Source organism: Mytilus trossulus, chromosome 14, assembly GCF_036588685.1.
Source record: "Mytilus trossulus isolate FHL-02 chromosome 14, PNRI_Mtr1.1.1.hap1, whole genome shotgun sequence".
NCBI lineage: Eukaryota > Metazoa > Mollusca > Bivalvia > Mytilida > Mytilidae > Mytilus > Mytilus trossulus.
The window spans coordinates 71,820,796-71,839,814 of NC_086386.1; the positions used below are offsets into that span (position 1 = coordinate 71,820,796).

At 32.4% G+C, this 19,019-nt stretch overlaps 1 protein-coding gene across 1 annotated transcript; it reads right to left on the reverse strand.

Moving 5' to 3' along the window:
* Positions 1–9,529: 9,529 nt before the first annotated feature.
* On the reverse strand, positions 9,530–18,771 carry LOC134697121 (phosphoglycerate kinase 1-like). Its single transcript, XM_063559172.1, has 12 exons — positions 18,614–18,771; positions 17,182–17,232; positions 16,116–16,268; positions 15,453–15,597; positions 14,712–14,815; positions 14,422–14,541; positions 13,740–13,854; positions 11,880–12,059; positions 11,414–11,490; positions 10,915–11,015; positions 10,119–10,217; positions 9,530–9,710 (listed from the first exon to the last, which is right to left on the reverse strand). Exons 1-12 carry the CDS (start codon positions 18,673–18,675, stop codon positions 9,670–9,672), a joined length of 1,248 nt encoding a protein of 415 aa, XP_063415242.1. The 5' UTR covers positions 18,676–18,771; the 3' UTR covers positions 9,530–9,669.
* Between the last annotated feature and the right edge of the window lie 248 nt (positions 18,772–19,019).

A 19,019-nucleotide genomic window follows, 5' to 3' on the forward strand; every position in this document is an offset into this window, starting at 1 on the left:
TTTCGCATTAGTAAGTTCGTTCAAGATCATTCTAAGATGTGCATATTACACTTCATGAATGAGATTGCTTTTATAGCCGGTCTTTATTTATATGTCTTCGTTATTTCTGTCTTCAAAATTGGCGGGGGTTGGGATCGACTTTCCGTGGTCGATAGTTGCAAAGTTTTTGACCGTTTGAATAATAACATAAAAATAACACCAATGAATGACATACTTTCTATCTTTTTTTTTAAATTTAACTAATAATTTTATTAAAATGTATTTTGTAACTGTCATTGGCCTATAATATCAACTGAACTGTCATAATTATAAAGATTTAGTATAGTTGCCAATGAGATAATTCTCCACAAGATACAAAATGAAACTGACCGCGAAATTCACAGCTATAAATAACCGTACAGCCTTGTAAAATGTAAAAAAATGAACCGAACACAGCAAGAAACGACGTCTTACGTAACATCATACATACATATTGTGGCGGGGTTTAACATGCTAGAGGGATCACAACTCCTCCTAAACTGACCGGATAGTGCCGGTGTACAGTACAACATAAGAACGAACTATAAAAATCTGACGGTTGAAAAAGGCTTAACTTATCAGATGGATTTAAATAGATCTGAGAGAAATCGCAGTTATACTGACAGCTAGTTCAAATAATGTTTAAATATTGAAGACTTAAACCAATTTATGATACATATATATGGAGGTAGAATTGTGAAAGGATAAAGCAAATCATAAGTCTAAAAGATAGGCGTCAAAGATACCATAGGTATATTTCAAACTCATTAATCGAATACAAACTGACAATGTCATGGCAAAAAATTGAAACGCGACAAAAAGTTAAAAAAAAAACCAGTATACAAAACTCACAATAAATTAAGACCGAGGAACACGAACTCCACTAAAACCACTGGGGTAAAGCTGATGACCGTAACTGCATTCACGGTCATCCCAAGATGTCGGATGAAAAAATAGGTCAGTTTTTTTATTGTCTGTTAAGGTGTTTCTACATCATTTTCTTTACAAAGCATACTTTGATACGATGTAAATTTATAAAAGATTCACACGGAAGTCACAAATCTCTACCGAGGAACGTGTATAAAACGGGAATTTGGATTTGAAAAATTCGCTAGGATGACCGTAAATCGGAATCGAGATGACCGTAACAGGATTAGCGATTCATAACAAGGCTGACCGTAATTGGTTAAAAGAGGACCGTAAATTGTTAAGGATGACCGTAACTTTTAAAGGATGACCGTCAATTCTAAAAAATATTCATATTTGTATTCATAACTTTTTGTCGAGTTTGTCTCAATAGGGGTTCGTTTAGCGGTTATAAATATGTTTTATCAATTTCTTTTCAACTATTTGCCGTATTTAGAGTTTATGATAATGATAGTAAATTGCATATTTCTAGTAAATAATTAAATATTTAAAGAATGACTGTAATTTTTTTTTCTGTCTATGAAGAAATAACATAAACAGTTTGGTGCACACTGAATAATGCGCGTAGCGGGTTATTTAACAGTGTGCATCACATTTTTTTTTATGTTATTTCGAATAGACAGAAAATATTCAACAGTCATTTCTCATAATTCAATTCAAAATTCCATTTTAAACCATAGAAAACCATGAAAAAACGTTGATGACGTCACGGTCACATGACTAAATTATGTCTATCGGCTCATAACAAAATAATGTCAGCCAATCAGAAGACGCGTTACATCCAAAATTAAATTATTTATTGATAACAACGTTTAAATTTGAATACAAATCAAATATTTTATTTTTCCAATCAGGGTCCCAAAGCGGGCATTTATACAATTACCAATAATGAAAGTATATGCAACAAACATTGAAAATTATATAACGTGACAGATATTATAATAGACAAATGACAATACATTTTTTATAGGAGACACCAATTCAAGGGACGGTGCTGTAGGATAGACTGTTGATTGCGACAGGCAATAATAGCAATCCTCCTCGTGTCAGAAGCAGATGAACAAAAATAAATAGAGAAACTGAATCCTGTCACTTAATTTTTTTTTTTTTTTAAATAACATGGAATATAAATCTGATATTTGCAGTGTTTAACCAAAAAAATACACAACTCTTTTCATACAGTTGAGTTCTCACAAGACAGCAGCCGTATCAATTTCTTTTGGGAATTTAAGTTAATGAAATTGGAACATGAAAATTCAGATGTGATATAAATAGTGTCTGTCTTCGTTATATTTTGTGCAATCAAAGAGAATATTAAATTAACTTCATTTTCAATATTACCCGAATTACATTGCTGACATACGGTCTAAGGTTTGGAGGAGTACCCTGGTGTCGTTCTATTTTAATCTGCAAATGGTGAGAATACACCCTCAATTTTGTTAATGATCTACGCTAAAATTTTGTTATGATATTTATATAGATACTTTTCGAAACCATAATTATCCTTAACTGTCACATAAGTGCAGAGCTCTCCTTCTGATTTCTTGGTCAGTTGGTCCTTCCAATATTTGTATGCACGTCTCTTTCAATATTTTCCTGATGGTATTATTTGAAATATTTTCCCCATCATTTAGATTTGCAAAACCAGGAAGAGTTTTTAAAATGTGTTGAAGAAAGCTATACCATGACGATTTATACTGAGAATATAGAGATTTGAATGCTTGTATGCATCTTGTAATAAAGGAAATTATTAATATTTTTTAGTCTAAGCCAGTATTTCAAAATAGACCTCACTAATTAAAAGTACAGTGGAAACCGACCAAGTTAAAATAAGGCTGCACAATTTGTGTTTTTATTTGTGCCGACCAGAATGAATTTACAAAATTTACTGTGTAGCTTTTCACAAGTTAAATTTGAATACATTTTATCCATGCAAATTAGATGGTTTCCATATCTAAGTTTTGCTATCAAGGGATTGAATGAGCTCCAAATTTCACTTCCATATAGAGGAATAAGCGTAATAGCATGCTCAAAAACATGCATACAGTACTAGTTTTTAAGGATTTAGAGATAATATGCCTATTAATATTTACATGGTCTAGAGAATTTTCCAAATAGTTGGGAAGGTCATTGGTGAAAATCTTAAACAGGTTAGGACTTATGTTATCTCTTTGTATAACTCCAAACTGTGTAGGGAAGAATATAATACAAATTGACAGCGATGCGACGAAAAATTGAAGAAAAAAAACATTGATTTAGCATAAGATTATCCAGCGGAACCAGATTGAAATCTTAACATCTGCCTTGGTTTGACTGAGATTAAACCTTCCGTAACAAATGAAAAGCAATATGTTCAGTAAATATTCCATAAGATAAGGATTTCAATACGGAAATGAAGTCTTCGTATCGCCCTATCTCTTTTAGTTTTGCTTCAATATTTGGCAATAGTTCATAAATATGAAAAAAAGATGTGGTATAATTGTTAATTATACAACTCTCCAAAAGACAATTCCCCACTGGAGACCAAAATGACACAAAAACCAACAACTATAGGTCACCGGACGGTCTTCAACAATGAGCAAAATACATACCGCAAAGTCAGTATAAAAGGCCCCCTTAATAACAATGTAAAAGAAATTCAAACGAGAAAACTAACGACTTAATAAAGTTCATATTTAATTCCGTTGGACACCCTTCTTGGACATTATCGCCACTGACTTTAAAATTGGAGGAACATCTTTTGAACGCTATAGTTAGTTCTTCTAAATTTATAATTTGGTTTTCACTTGTATAATTAAGATTTTTTACAGGTGCCCTCCAATAATATATATATGCAACACTATTGTGCAAAGTAGGTGCAACATATATACACCTGTTTCCTTGGGTTATAAGTTACAGGCAGGTTAAAATGTTTACATAGTAAGCACATTGTCTACAAGATAGCTCATGTTCAACGCTAGCAAGATTCCTCTTTCATTCGGATACGATTTAATACAGTTGGTGAATTATGTATTTGAAGCAAGTCTTATTTTCTTCTACCTTTAGGATAATGCAGTCTTTAAATACGTTTTATACCAACACAATTAGTTATTTGATACAAAAATGGTAATACAAATACGGATATCTGTTAGAATCGATGGTCATCCTTTATAAATTACGGTCATCCTTTACAAATTACGGTCATCTTTTTACCAATCACGGTCATCCTTGTTTTATGTTACGGTCATCTTGAAAATATTTTACTTACGATTTACGGTCATCTTAGCGATTTTTTCAAATCCAATTTCCTGTTTCATACACATTTCTCGGTAGTAATATGTGATTTCCGTGTGATTCTTTTATAAATTTACATCGTACCAATGTATGTTTTGTAAAGAAAATGCTTTAGAAACACTTAAACAGACAATACAAAATCTGACCTAATTTTTCATCCGACATCTTGGGATGACCGTGAATGCAGTTACGGTCATCAGCTTTACCCCAGTGAAAACAGGGGGATCCAATGTGCTCTTGGAAGGTAATCATAGATCCTGCTCCACAGGTAGCCGCTGTTGTAAATGTTGAAATCTCTTCTCTTAGTATTATCATACAATCTAAAATTGAGTGTGAAAATGGGGAATATATCAAAGAGACAACAACAAGACCAATTGAGCAGATGACAGCCGAAGCCCATCCATAGGTCTTCAATGCAGCGAGAAAATCCCGCACCGGAGGTGGTCCTCGTCTTAAGCACTTTTGATGGGTTCCAAAAAAAAAAATTTGAAACGTGCATCTCTTTTTCGATTCAAATTGGGATTTCCGTTGACAAAATTTTGTTTCAAACGGTATCATATTGGTGTGAACATGTCTCTTTTATACGATAAGACTGATACGGTTGCCGGATTTTTTTCTGTATAATAGTTTGAGAGACGACAGAACAACTATGATGTTGCAGAGTGGCATCATCCTCAATCTAATTAAAATTAAATCTCTCACTCGCTCATTTTTTAATGCTTGGTCGCTAAAATGAGCGAGTGAGAGATTTAATTTTAATTAGATTGGTATCATCCTTTAACCTTTTGTCCCTTTTCCCCCCCTCACACATCAAGATTAACCTCATTTAATACATGAAATGATTCCTTTATGACTATGACCCTATATACAATATGAAATCTCAATAAATTTCCATGGGAGATAATCATTTTTTTCCAAGTCTTTATTCAAAGAATGTTTTAGGTTATCTCCCATGGAAACTTATTAACAACGTATTATATTACTGAACATATGATCACTTTGTTCAATCAAGAATTTGTATAGTTAGAATTCTTAATATACAAATCCTTGGTTCAAATAATTTCGATTTTTAAAATAAAAAGACTTTTCGAATGTTATGTATCTGTATGGTATGGTCGTATGTGTTTTGTAGTTTAGTCGTGAGAGTTGTGTCCCTTTGTATGATGATGATGCATATTTGTCATGTGATGTTATCTGGCTCTTTGAAATAAACGTGCTATGGAAATGGATGTGTTTTTATTGCTCTTTAGCAAATATAACTTTAGCGGCATGGGGAGGCAAGTATATGTCCCCCCATGTACGTAATACGAAAGAAAACTATATGAGGGCTTAGTTTAGACATTTTTACAGCAATTCAAAATTACTACCTATCAATATTAAAATGGGAAGTACTGATAAATATTGACATACATGTGAGTGCGACTACTATATATATGTGTTAAAGTAGTCTCAGCATAAATAAAACATTTGATCCCAACATATTTTCTGCATTTTCAGGGGTGGATGCAGGAATTTTCCAAAGGGGGGGGTGCTATCCCAGGGCAAAGGGGGGTGCAAAACATATGTCCCGATACAAATGCATTGATCGGCCAAAATAAAGGGGGGGGGTGCGAACCCCCGGAACCTGGATCCGCCACTGATTTTTTATGTTTTTTGAAAGATATTTTGAAAGACTTTTATTCGTTTGCCTTCATGTTCCATTTTAGACTTGTTGGATAATGAGCCATGATAATAATCTACACGCTTTAAAGATTACAATACCAATGCTAAATTTGATGTAGAATAGGTCAGAAAAGATCTTTGAAAAGCTTATATTAGTATGGCAACAATAGTCAACTGTCCAAGACTAGATTTTAAACGGCAATGATGATTGTGGCCAAGTTTGGTTAAATTTGGCCTAGTAGTTTCAGAGGAGAAGATTTTTGTAAAATTTAACGCCGGATGCAGGACAACGCAGGACGACGCCGGACACCGGACGCCAAGTTATGAGAAAAGCTCACTTGGCCCTTTGGGCCAGGTGAGCTAAAAAGGATGCAGATGGATTCATGACAAAATTGTGTTTTGGTGATGTTGATGAGATTGTACATCTTACTTTACTGAACATTCTTGCTGCTTACAATTATTTCTATCTATAATGAACTTGGCCAAGTAGTTTCAGTGGAAAATGTTAGTAAAAATTTACAAATTTTATAAAAAATGGTTAAAAATTGACTATAAAGGACATTTATACTCTTTAGGGGGTCAATTGACCATTTTAGTCAAATTGACTTATTTTTAGGTCTAACTTTGCTGTACATTATTGCTGTTTACAGTTTAATTTTTCTATAATAATATTCAAGATAATAACAAACAACAGCAAAATTTCCTTAAAATCACCAATTCAGGGGCAGCAAACAGGTTATCTGACTCGGCTGGAAATTTCAGGGCAGATAGATCTTGACCTGATAAACAATTTAACCTGGACAGATTTGCTCTAAATGCTTTGGTTTTTGAGTTATAAGCCAAAAACTGCATTTTACCCCTATGTTCTATTTTTAGCTATGGCGGCCATCTTGGTTGGTTGGCCAGGTCACCCCACACATTTTTTAAACTACATAACCCAATGATGAGTGTGGCCAAGTTTGGTTCAATTTGGCCCAGTAGTTTCAGAGGAGAAGATTTCTGTAAAAGTTAACGACGACGGACGCCAAGTTAAGAGAAAAGCTCACTTGGCCTTTTAGGCCAGGTGAGCTAAAAACAGCAAAATTTCTTTAAAATTACCAATTCAAGGGCAGCACCAGAACAACGGGTTGTCTGATTCATCTGAAAAAATTGACAGCAGATAGATATTGACCTGAATAACAATTTTACCCCATGTCAGATTTGCTCTAAATGCTTTGGTTTTTGAGTTATAAGCCAAAATTTTTTACCCCTATGTTTTATTTTTAGCCATGGCCGCCATCTTGGATGGTTGGCTGGGTCATCGGACACATTTTTCAAACTAGATACCCCAATTATGATTGTGGCCAAGTTTGGTTAAATTTGGCCCAGTAGTTTCAGAGAAGTTTTTTCTAAAAGATCTACCAAAAATGGTTAAAAATTGACTATAAAGGGCAATAACTCCTAAAGGGGCAACTGACCATTTAGGTCATGTTGACTTATTTGTAAATCTTACTTTGCTGAACATTATTGCTGTTTACAGTTTATCTCTATCTATAACAATATTCAAGATATTAACCAAAAACAGCAAAATTTCCTAAAAATTACCAATTCAGGGGCGGCAACCTAACAACAGATTGTCCGATTCATCTGAAAATTTAAGGGCAGATAGATCTTGACCTGAATCACAATTTTACCCATGTCAGATTTGCTCTACATGCTTTGGTTTTTGAGTTATAGGCCAAAAACTGCATTTTACCCCTATGTTCTATTTTTAGCCATCGCGGCCATCTTGGATGGTTGGCTGGGTGGTCGGACACATTTTTTAAACTAGATACCCCAATGATGATTGTGGCCAAGCTTGGTTAAATTATACCCAGTAGCTTCAGAGGAGAAGATTTTTGTAAAAGTTAACGATGACAGACGACAGACGACGACGACGGACAACGGACAACGAACGCCAAGTGATGAGAGATTTATAAAGTTAAACAAGAAAATAGAAAATAAAGAAATCTCAGTTTTATTAACTTTTTTTCAACAAGCACAGCTAATATATGTTAATTGATAACAAGCAGTTAATAAATAACAATATTCCTTGTAAATGTTTCTTGTATTATAACTTTTGACTATAGATTGAATAAACTTTGAATTTTAATGGGATATTAAATATATATTAAAAGGTAATAAACTTTTTTGATGAACTAAAAGTTTCTTATTTTTAATTGAAATAAAGACAAACTAGAGGCTCCAAAGAGCCTGTGTCGCTCACCTTGGTCTATGTGAATATCAAACAAAGGAAGCAGATGGATTCATGACAAAATTGTGTTTTGGTGATGGTGATGTGTTTGTAAATCTTACTTTACTAAACAGTCTTGCTGCTTACATTTATCTCTATCTATAATGAAATTGGCCCAGTAATTTCAGTTGAAAATGTTAATAAAAATTTACAAATTTTATGAAAATTGTTAAAAATTGACTATAAAGGACAATAACTCCTTAGGGGGTCAATTGACCATTTCGGTCATGTTGACTTATTTGTAAATCTTACTTTGCTGAACATAATTGCTGTTTACAGTTTATCTCTATCTATAATAATATTCAAGATAATAACCAAAACAGCAAAATTTCCTTAAAATTGCCAATTCAGGGGCAGCAACCCAACAATGGGTTGTCAGATTCATCTGAAAATTACAGGGCAGATAGATCTTGATCTCATAAACAATTTTACCACCTGTCAGATTTGCTCTAAATGCTTTGGTTTTTGAGGTATAAGCCAAAAACTGCCTTTTACCCCTATGTTCTATTTTAGCTGTGGCGGCCATCTTGATTTGATGGTCGGGTCACCGGACACATTTTTAAAACTAGATACCCCAAAGATGATTGTGGCCAAGTTTGGATTAATTTGGCCCAGTAATTTCAGAGAAGAAGATTTTTGTAAAAGATAACTAAGATTTACGAAAAATGGTTAAAAATTGACTATAAAGGGCAATAACTCCTAAAGGGGTCAACTGACCATTTCGGTCATGTTGACTTATTTGTAAATCTTACTTTGCTTAACATTATTGCTGTTTACAGTTTATCTCTATCTATAATAATATTCAAGATAATAACCAAAAACAGCAAAATTTCCACAAAATTACCAATTCAGGGGCAGCAACCCAACAACGGGTTGACCGATTCATCTGAAAATTTCAGGGCAGATAGATCTTGACCTGATAAACATTTTTACCCCATGTCAGATTTCCTCTAAATGCTTTGGTTTTTGAGTTATAAGCCAAAAACTGCATTTTACCCCTATGTTCTATTTTTAGCCATGGCGGCCATCTTGGTTGGTTGACCGGGTCACGCCACACATTTTTTAAACTAGATACCCCAATGATGATTGTGGCCAAGTTTGATTCAATTTGGGCCAGTAGTTTCAGAGGAGAAGATTTTTGTAAAAGTTAACAACGACGACGGACGACGGACGCCGGACGCAAAGTGATGGGAAAAGCTCACTTGGCCCTTCGGGCCAGGTGAGCCTAAAAAATGGTAAAAGTCTGTAAAGTTTCTTCTCTAGATGCCAACTTTTTTTTATGCCACATATGGAAACAGAACTTCAGAAATAAATTAAAAAAATTAAAAAAAAAAATCAAGACTCTTGTATGAGGTATTGAAAAAATCATATAACAAAGAAAATAACAAAAAAACTATATCTTTTCTTAGCACTTATCATGTTTAATACTTTATATTAAAATCAGTCCTTCCATCAATTTACATTTACAAAGTACACAAATTAGTTTAAAGTTTCTACGTAGGATTTGTTCACTTCTATTATGCGTCTGATAAAGCTGCCACACCTGGTAAAACTTTACCTGCAAAAAAAAGAAAGACCGTATGTTTATTAATCTTTAATACATCATGGATCATTAAAAAAACCAATTAAATTGTTTTCATTTTACTCAACATCAATTGTGATAACTCATAATAAATATCAGATTTATTTACATTTTGTTTTAGGCTAATTCAAAACTTATTACATTTATAAATATGAACCAGAATATCCTTGCTTTCCAGAGTATCGTACATTGCTATCTGAATGTGCAAAGAATTCCTTTTAAACTGAGGTTTTGTGAGTATTTATTTATTTTCCACGTTACATGTAAGTGTGGTGGATTATGATTCTATTTTTTTCAAATGCAATAGTTTAGTTATATTTTGATCTAAAACATCTTTTTTTCATATTTAAAAATTTCAGAAAATAAAAGTGACAATTATCTTACCTTCCAGTAATTCTAAGCTAGCTCCCCCTCCAGTACTAACATGGCTGACTTTATCTTCTGTGTTGTATTTAGCTGCACAAGTAGCTGTGTCACCACCGCCTGAAACAGAAACACACATTTTGCATACATTTTTTTCTGAATATTTGTGAAAAAAAGCTAGTATCAATATTCTGACTAAAAATAAGAACATTCTGCTTAGTTCTGATCTGTGCATTTGCTTTTTAAATATATTTTGTGTTGTTAAAAATATTGCACAAAGTCACAATCATTTAAAGTTTCAAATGTAATTTCAAAATTAATACAATGTAAGGGAGGTAATTAGAAGTATTACAAAGCTTATTATGAAATATTGTGAATATAAATGTATTTAAATATAAAAAGATGAAGAAATGAAACTGATGTTGCATCTCAATACCATTTCGCATTATATCTTACTTCAGAATCAGTATTTAATTCTAACTGTTTGTGTTTAAGATGATAATCAAAGGGAAGTAATTCAAATTGTTTTGACAATTGATTTAATGGATGTAATAATTTCACTGAAGAAAAAATCTTGAAATAAAAACTGGCAAAGTTTTAAAATATAATCCATATGAAAGGAAAATCACTATGGAAATTATAAATTTTACTTTTGAGAACCTGATACACTCCAATTTTTGCGCTTTTATAAAAATATTGCAATAAATTCTGAATTTATAGTTATCTATGTATAAAATCATGTTCTCAATTTGGCTATACATGTATTTAAATGTCTATCACATTTGCAATAGTTCTATATTTTCCTAGATGACCTTACCAATGATACTTGTGGCTCCTCCTTGTGTTGCCTTGACAACAGCATCCATCATAGATTTGGTACCTTTACTAAAGTTGGCAAACTCAAAAACACCTGGTGGTCTGTTAAAAAACAAACATATTAAAATTGTAGCAACTTGAATAGCAACCTTTAAACAATGACTGGAATCTTATTTTCTAGTTTTTTTGGTTTATCAGTGCTACTAGAAAATGAAATTCTGAATTAACCTCCACACTGCGTAACATTGGAACTTTTTTCATTTAGCTTATAATTCTTATAAAAGTTCTAAAGGAAAATGCAACAATTTATTAACTTGAGTGCTTTCCATCCCCCACAATCAATTTTGAATTAGTCCTTATCATAAACTCTATAGGCCAAGTATTTATTTCAGGCAAAATGTGAAGTTATAATTTTAATCAATAATTTTAAAGTAAAATTATTACTTTAAACAATATTTTTTTTTAGAAAGGTTGTATTAACTTTAAATATAAATACATACCCATTCCATACAATAGTTTTTGCTCTACCTATCACTTCAGAGAACATTGCTATAGATTTCTCTCCAACATCAAGTCCCTAAAACAAATATGAAACAAAAGTTTTTATTATTGATATAGTGTTGTAAGCTTTCACAATAAACCCGATATTTTTTATATCATTTGTAAAAATTGCACCAAAAAGTGAAAAAGTGAACCAAATCTGCTGTAAATTAATTAAGTATAATTGATATACAAAATATACCTGCTGTGGTCATTTCCAGACTTTGCAAAGTAAATCTTATCTATAGTATATTAAATTATAATTGTTTATGAATTCCCCCTTCCCCATGACATGAAGTCTGCTAAAAATAGGTTGTTCTGCAAATACAAGAATTTCATGAAACATAGCCTATCTCAATTTATTTGCCTATAAAATCCCAGACTCTTCTGTGACCTGTCCTATTGGACACTTCACTAAACCCTTACCATACTTCCAGCAGGGATACCAGATTCTACTGTTGCTTGTCCCACAGCAGCATTTTCAGCAAACTTGTCCCCTGTTACAACATCTACTGGTAAGGTTATGGTGACATTGTTAGCCTTTGCTTTATCTACCAATTTCTGTACAATCTTTGCACCTTCTTCATCGTACAGGGAGGAACCAATCTAAAATAAGGTCAATTATAGAATTTCATTACTGCCATGAATTCAATTTATTTTGCAAAACATGCCTTTTCAACTGTTTATATTAATTTTTCATACTTTGTTTCCAAGATCACACCTGGTTTTTTATGAGGTTTGTGTAGCACAATTTTTGGTTTAGTAAATTTTTTTTATGTGCTGTTTGTCTTTTTTAATTTTTGAAATACGAAGGCTTTTCTGACTCAGGAATATGACGACTAAGATTGGCTTAGCTATATTTGATAAAACTTTAAGAACTTTGAACCTCAAAGCTCTTCAACTTTGTACTCTATTTAGCCTTTTTAATTTTTTGGAATTTGAGCGTCACTGATGAGTCTGGTGTAAATACTAAATTTAATCTTGGTATCTATGATGAGTTTATTTGGTATGGTTCTCTCTCAGATTTATGCCTTATTTGATCTTTTCATTTTAGTTCAGTCATATGAAAATATGCACATACATTTATAACAGAATCAAGAAAGTAAATATCATGCCTCTTCAAACCATCATTCTAACTTAGTACTTTATTTGTAGACCAGTCAATCAAGCAAAAATCTGACCCTAACCTTGTAACAGAATTGTTTTAAATTTCAATCTTTAGCATTATACCCCAAATATACACAGAAAAAAGTCCAACAATAGATAACTTGAGGAACACTAAAAAAATCGATTTTAATATTCCTAAGGAGATTTGCATTGAAATGGGAGATAACTCTACAAAATAGGCAAAAATATCAATATAAATTGTTACAAAATTAACTTGACCCCTCCTATTCAACAGAATGTATTAATTCTTGATATTTTACACATCTTCAGAGTATAATAAACAATCTAAAGGTGTTTTCATATCTTTTATCAAGCTACAACCTAGCATTCATAATTCATTAGTTGGCCATTTTTTAGATTTTTTAGCATGTTAAGGTAAAGAATCTTAAATTTAATAAAACTAATTCAGTATATATTCTTCTTTTTTTTTTGTTTAAAGTTTCTTTGAACAAGGAAGATCCTGAGTAAATATAATTTACTGATATAAACAAAACCAAAAATTCACATTATTTTTTCTAAATGGTTACAAAGCCATAAATTTGCAATTTTTATAATGAAAAATATTCCAAAAAAAATATACCCATAACTCTTCGGTTTTGTACATTTCATGAGCAGAAGATTATATAATATAGTCAAATACAAACTAATGACCCTATCAAAGTATCATACTTTACATGAATTTTAAGAAAATCAGACAAAAACTGCTAAAAAAAAACCCTATTTTTTGCAGAGTTAACCTTTCCATTGTTAATTTCCAAAAGAAATTAAAAATATTGATTTTGAGTTTTCCTAGATTTTATGGGACTTTTTCTGTGTATATGTGGGGCTTAATGCTGTAGATAAGCATTGGCGAATCCAGGGGGAGGCTTCCGGGGGTTGGAACCCCCTTTTTTATGGACGATCAATGCATTTGAATGGGGACATATAGTTGGACACCCCTATTTAAAATGGCTGGCTCCGCCCCTGAGATTAGAACTAAAACATTTTCTGTTGCAATTAGTTTCACTGGACTTTTGGCCATATACATATCTATTGATTTGAGCATCACTGATACGTCTTCTGACCAAACCTCTATCTGGCAAAAAAATAATTCTTAGCCTGATAGCTTCAGTATCATACCTCCATATTATTAAGAACCTTTAGAAAGGTAAATGCCATGCCTCCACCGATTATCATTTCATTCACTTTATCCAACATGTTTTCTATTAACTGGATTTTATCTGCTACCTTGGCTCTGAAACAAAGAAGATGTTTCTTTATACGTTAGCATGTCTAGTAGTTTAAAGAATTTCAATTAATAAATATTAGAAATATTTTCCCCATTAAAAAGTTATTTATAAGATTAAGTCATCCTTCGTCAACTATTAATTCACAACAAAAGAGTATAATTATTGTTTATATTATTTATATAATTAAGTCCTATTCAGAGACAATCACATGTATTCTCCTACTGAAAAAAATTGATTAGACCAGGATGCCAAGCTATGGATAGCTTAAAATGCTTTCTCTAGGTTTACCCTACAGCACTAAGACTTATTAACCAAAGAGCTAGCCATAGTTTTTGGTAACTGGCCATTCATAAATAGCTAGGAATGGTCATTCTGGACTTACCCTCCAAGAATAGCTAGGAATGGTCTCTCTGGACTAACCCTCCTAGAAAAGCTAGGAATGATCACTCTGGACTTACCCTCCAAGAATAGCTAGGAATGGTCTCTCTGGACTTACCCTCCAAGAATAGCTAGGAATGGTCTCTCTGGACTTACCCTCCAAGAATAGCTAGGAATGGTCTCTCTAGACTTACCCTCCAAGAATAGCTAGGAATGGTCTCTCTGGACTAACTAATGCTTTAGCAAAGTAGGTCAACTCTTTCTTCAACAAGAATCCTGATGCTCTCTGTGCTAACTGGCATCCCACCATTGAACTATAAAGGAATAAATAAAATCTACAGTCTAAAATATTTTAAAATTACTTTTCATCACCATGTTTTTGTACTTGTAACATCCAAAGTTGTTTTTGTTATATCATTATTTAATAGTTCATTACTTTTTTTTAATAATTTTTATGCACAATTTTTTGTTTTGCTTCTCCTACCTGTGTGCTCTGTGCGCGGTACCAAAAGCATCATTTACATAAACATCTCCTAATTTTGATAATGAGGCTCTGAATGAGTCTACAGCTGCCTTGTCTGCTTTAATCTATAAATAAATAATAGAAAATACTGTATTAAGCTCAATAAACAGCAGCTGTATAAATAGACATGCAGATATTTACGTAATATGTTCTAAGATGGAAAAGCACCAAATATTAAATGTTGTGCTTATTCAGAGAAAAAAATGTTGTATAAATGAAACAAAAGGTAAGTTGTTTATCTGCCTATACAACTGTTACACATTTTGTTTCATTTAGAATGAGTTATCTTTATTGGGAGCTTGTACTCTCTCAATAGCCTGATGGAAGCACATGCAATTGTCAATGAAATCAACAATGGCTGTACAGTGACCTATAGTTGTTAATGTCTGTGTCATTTTGGTCTTTTGTGGATAGTAGTCTCATTGGCAATCATACCACATCTTCTTTTTTATACTTTATAGGTAAAATAGCAATAAACAGATTATCATTGGTCATCTCAACTTGATTTTTTTCTCATTTTACAGTACAGGATCAAGAGAGAGAATCAATCTAGTTCAGATGAAAAAAGATAATATTTAAGTATTGCGATTTGGAAACTTTTAATATTTTTTGTCAATTTTAAAACTCAATCAATTAGGTTTTAGTTTGTTTATACCTCAAGAGCAAGGACAGACAACTCTGCATGTTTTAGTTTGTTTATACCTTGTTTCCTTCAGCATCAACACCTTTTCCTTCTTCTTCCACATGAAATCTGAGATTCTCAAGTAACAACACTGTCCCTGGGGCAGGGCTAGTGCAAGCTGCCTCAACCTCTGGTCCAACACAGTCAGATAAAAATGTTACTGGTCTATTACAGAAAGGGAAACAATGCATACATCAAAAGGGAAATAACTCAACCTGAACAAAAATTTGATAGTTTCTATGAATTAATGAATAGTAATGATAAATTCACTCTTTTTGAATTGTCTTAATTATGTTAATTTGTAATGTTAATAATAAAGTGAAATATACCTTTTTGAATAATTCTGTATATGATTTGTATATATTTTTAATTTTGTTCAAACATATTTGTTATATTGTTTTTTTGTACTATCATGTGTCATGTGAGGCCTTTAGTGAAATAAAAAATGTTTCAAAGTTCCTTCTTGTTATAAAAACTACTTTCATATGCATTTCAATTACTTGATGTGTTAAACTCATATATTTTTAAATCCCCACAATATTAATAATTTTTGAAATTTCTACATTTTCTTGCAAATTCACAATTTTTTCCTTATTATAAAATAAGAAGATGTGGTATACAAAATGGTGTAATTACCATTGAGACAAACTCTCTATCAATGACAAATTGATCTCATAACTTACTTCCCAAGGAGTTTATCTAATTCTGCCTTGACAGGTGCCATAGAATATTTGTCTTGTTTTCTGCCATCAGGTCGTCCAAGATGGCTCATCAATACAACAGACTTAGCACCATTGTCCAGGGCATATTTTATAGTTGGTAAAGCCGCTGTGATTCTACAAGTAAATTTACAATTAAAGTGCATGTATCATTACATGTTTGATAGACTGCAAGTTATAAGTGTATAAATACCCTTGAATTACATGGATTTTTTTTTACATACTTGATTCGCATAAGGATTTTTTCAATTAAAAAAAACACATCAGGTTTTTTAAAAGTATTAATGCAATTGTGAAAATGAATATTTGATCAATTAAATTCCAGTCAGATATTTCCATGAATATCCTTTTTATATTACATGAAGATACAAATTTTATTAAGTTTGATACACTTTTTTCCTAGGCAAGACATTTCAACTGAGGCACTACACAGGCATCAAAAGGCGTCATTAAGGGAGTAAAGGGGGTGGCATCAAAAAGGCATTATTATGGAGGAAAGGGTTTATGCAAACAACACCAGTAGAAGTCTTTTTAAACTTTATAAAAACAATGTGTTGAGCTTTTTAATTGTTCAGCTTTTGATAACTGTAGAAATTAAACAATGTACTTCATTTCTCAATAGAAATAGACCAAACAAGTTGAAGTTTCATGACTTAACATTTTGCTTAATGAATTCCAAAAAATGCACAGAACTAATTCATAAATGTTTTTTTTTTTAACTTATTACATGTATTTAAGGAGATCAATTATGACAATAACCAATTGAATTTTTCTGGGAGAACAATTGAAATATGTATGTACATGTATATCTCTATACAATTGTAATTGGTTTGTGAGGAAAAAAATATATATATATACATGTATACATATTGTAATTTGCTTGATTTACATGTATTATCATCCACATTCACCATTCACTGTGACAAATGTGTAAAATCTTTATCATAAATAAAACCATCTTGTTTGTTCTGTAGTGGTCACATTTCAATGCTAATTTTGAACACTATTTTTTTTGTAATGATATTCTTACCTCTGTGTGTTTGTAATTTTTCCTTCTTTCAATGGAACATTAAAATCAACTCTGTAAAGAAAATGATGTGTTAAATTAATGCTCTGATTTTATACATTAGGCCACACTTAAAAATATTTTGGTTTGCCCAAACCCTACCCAAAGGTTGAGACAGTGGGTAGGTAGGTAGGCATTTTCTTTTTTTTTTTTCAAAAAAAGAAATTGAAGTATCAGATGTTTATTAGTCTTCATGCCTATTTGATTAAAAAAAAACCTTCTTCAAATCAGGACAATAAAAGAATTTGAGTAGGCAGCTTTTTTTGGGGTAGGTAGCGTTTGGGCAAACAAACCTATTATTTATTATGGCCCTACTAGGCTGTAGTTGACTCAAATAAAATACATGCACATTATCCTAATGTATGGCTTTCAGAAACTTCTTAACCATGTTAACATGAACAACAAAGTTACTTTTCGTCTGTCTGTCATATAACAAAGTGGACAACAAATGTGTCAGGTAAACAACCAACTCTCTAATTATTTAGAGAAAAGGTTTCTAACATGTGTTCTTGAACAATACAGGTGTACTAGAAACTAAATGCATGTAATATAGGTTTGCCTGCATTATAAATTGGATTTATTTTTAGGATAAACATGTAGATGATTTTTTTTTATGGACCTTCATGACAGTGACTGTGTCATGAGACATGACATGTAGGAAGTTGAGAGAGTTTAAAGAAAGTTGGGTCAAGTTGGCAGTGGGGAGAGTTGTCTTACTTCCTTCTAAGTGTGTTTATAAATAGTCTAGAGAAAATAGAATTCACAGGTGTTCCTCACTGCAAATACTGCACCGTTTGTCAAAAGTCCATACGCTACATGTAGCTTTAAGCCTCACTTGGAAAGAGAAATAAACTTAAAAAAATGAAAAAAACTTTGATGTGGATATGGATATCCTCTGCAGTCACTAACGAACTTCATGGATGAAAACAATTGAGACCGAGCATCACTATACTAGTCCACATCAGTCATCACTGCAAACATGACAAAATGAATTATAAGTGGCAGATACAGAAATTTTCATAAAGGGTGGGGTGAGGGTCAAGAGGCACTGACTGCCATTGAGGGGGCCTGCTTTAATCATCCTTTAGTGAGTCCCTAAAGAATCAACCAAAGTTTTCCCAAAAAAAAGGGGGGCATATTTCTAAAATGATTTGGCTTTACTGTCAAATCAAAGCAAGGCAATTGAGACTTTATGACATTTTGAACTTTGACTCATATAAGACTCATAATTGTTTACAAAATTCGTATTTTTATACGTTTTCACCGACACGAACATATTGGAAACGTTCGCGGAAAATTTATAATTTCTTCGACTTTCACTTTGACAAATGTCAAGGACAGGTCATTTCCCATTGAATGGATATGTGCATTAAAAGTGATTTTTGTAAACGCTTACCGCATCAAAACACGTTTATCTTTAAGGTCCAATGCATCTATAGCGAGTTTGTTCAATGCCATTTTAGTATTTCTTAGTAAGGTTGACAAACAATCTTTCCCTTTTCTTTCTCTTACAAGCCGGCAAAACCTTCCAAATTAAAGATTCAGTGCAAGAAAGACAACTCTACTTTTTCCCGTCAGAAACAAGTTGCTTTTAAAAAGCGTGTCATGAGAGCTGATGTGTCCATTTAGCTGAAAGCAAGGATTTGTATAGTATAGTTTGTATTTGTCTTACTATACAAATCATTGCTGAATGTGATAGATGAAAGAAAACAAGTTTATACATTTGTTTTTAATTTAGCAGTATGTTATGTTCCTATGTCAGACCATATTTTTCGATAAAAAGGGGGAGATGGGATCTACTA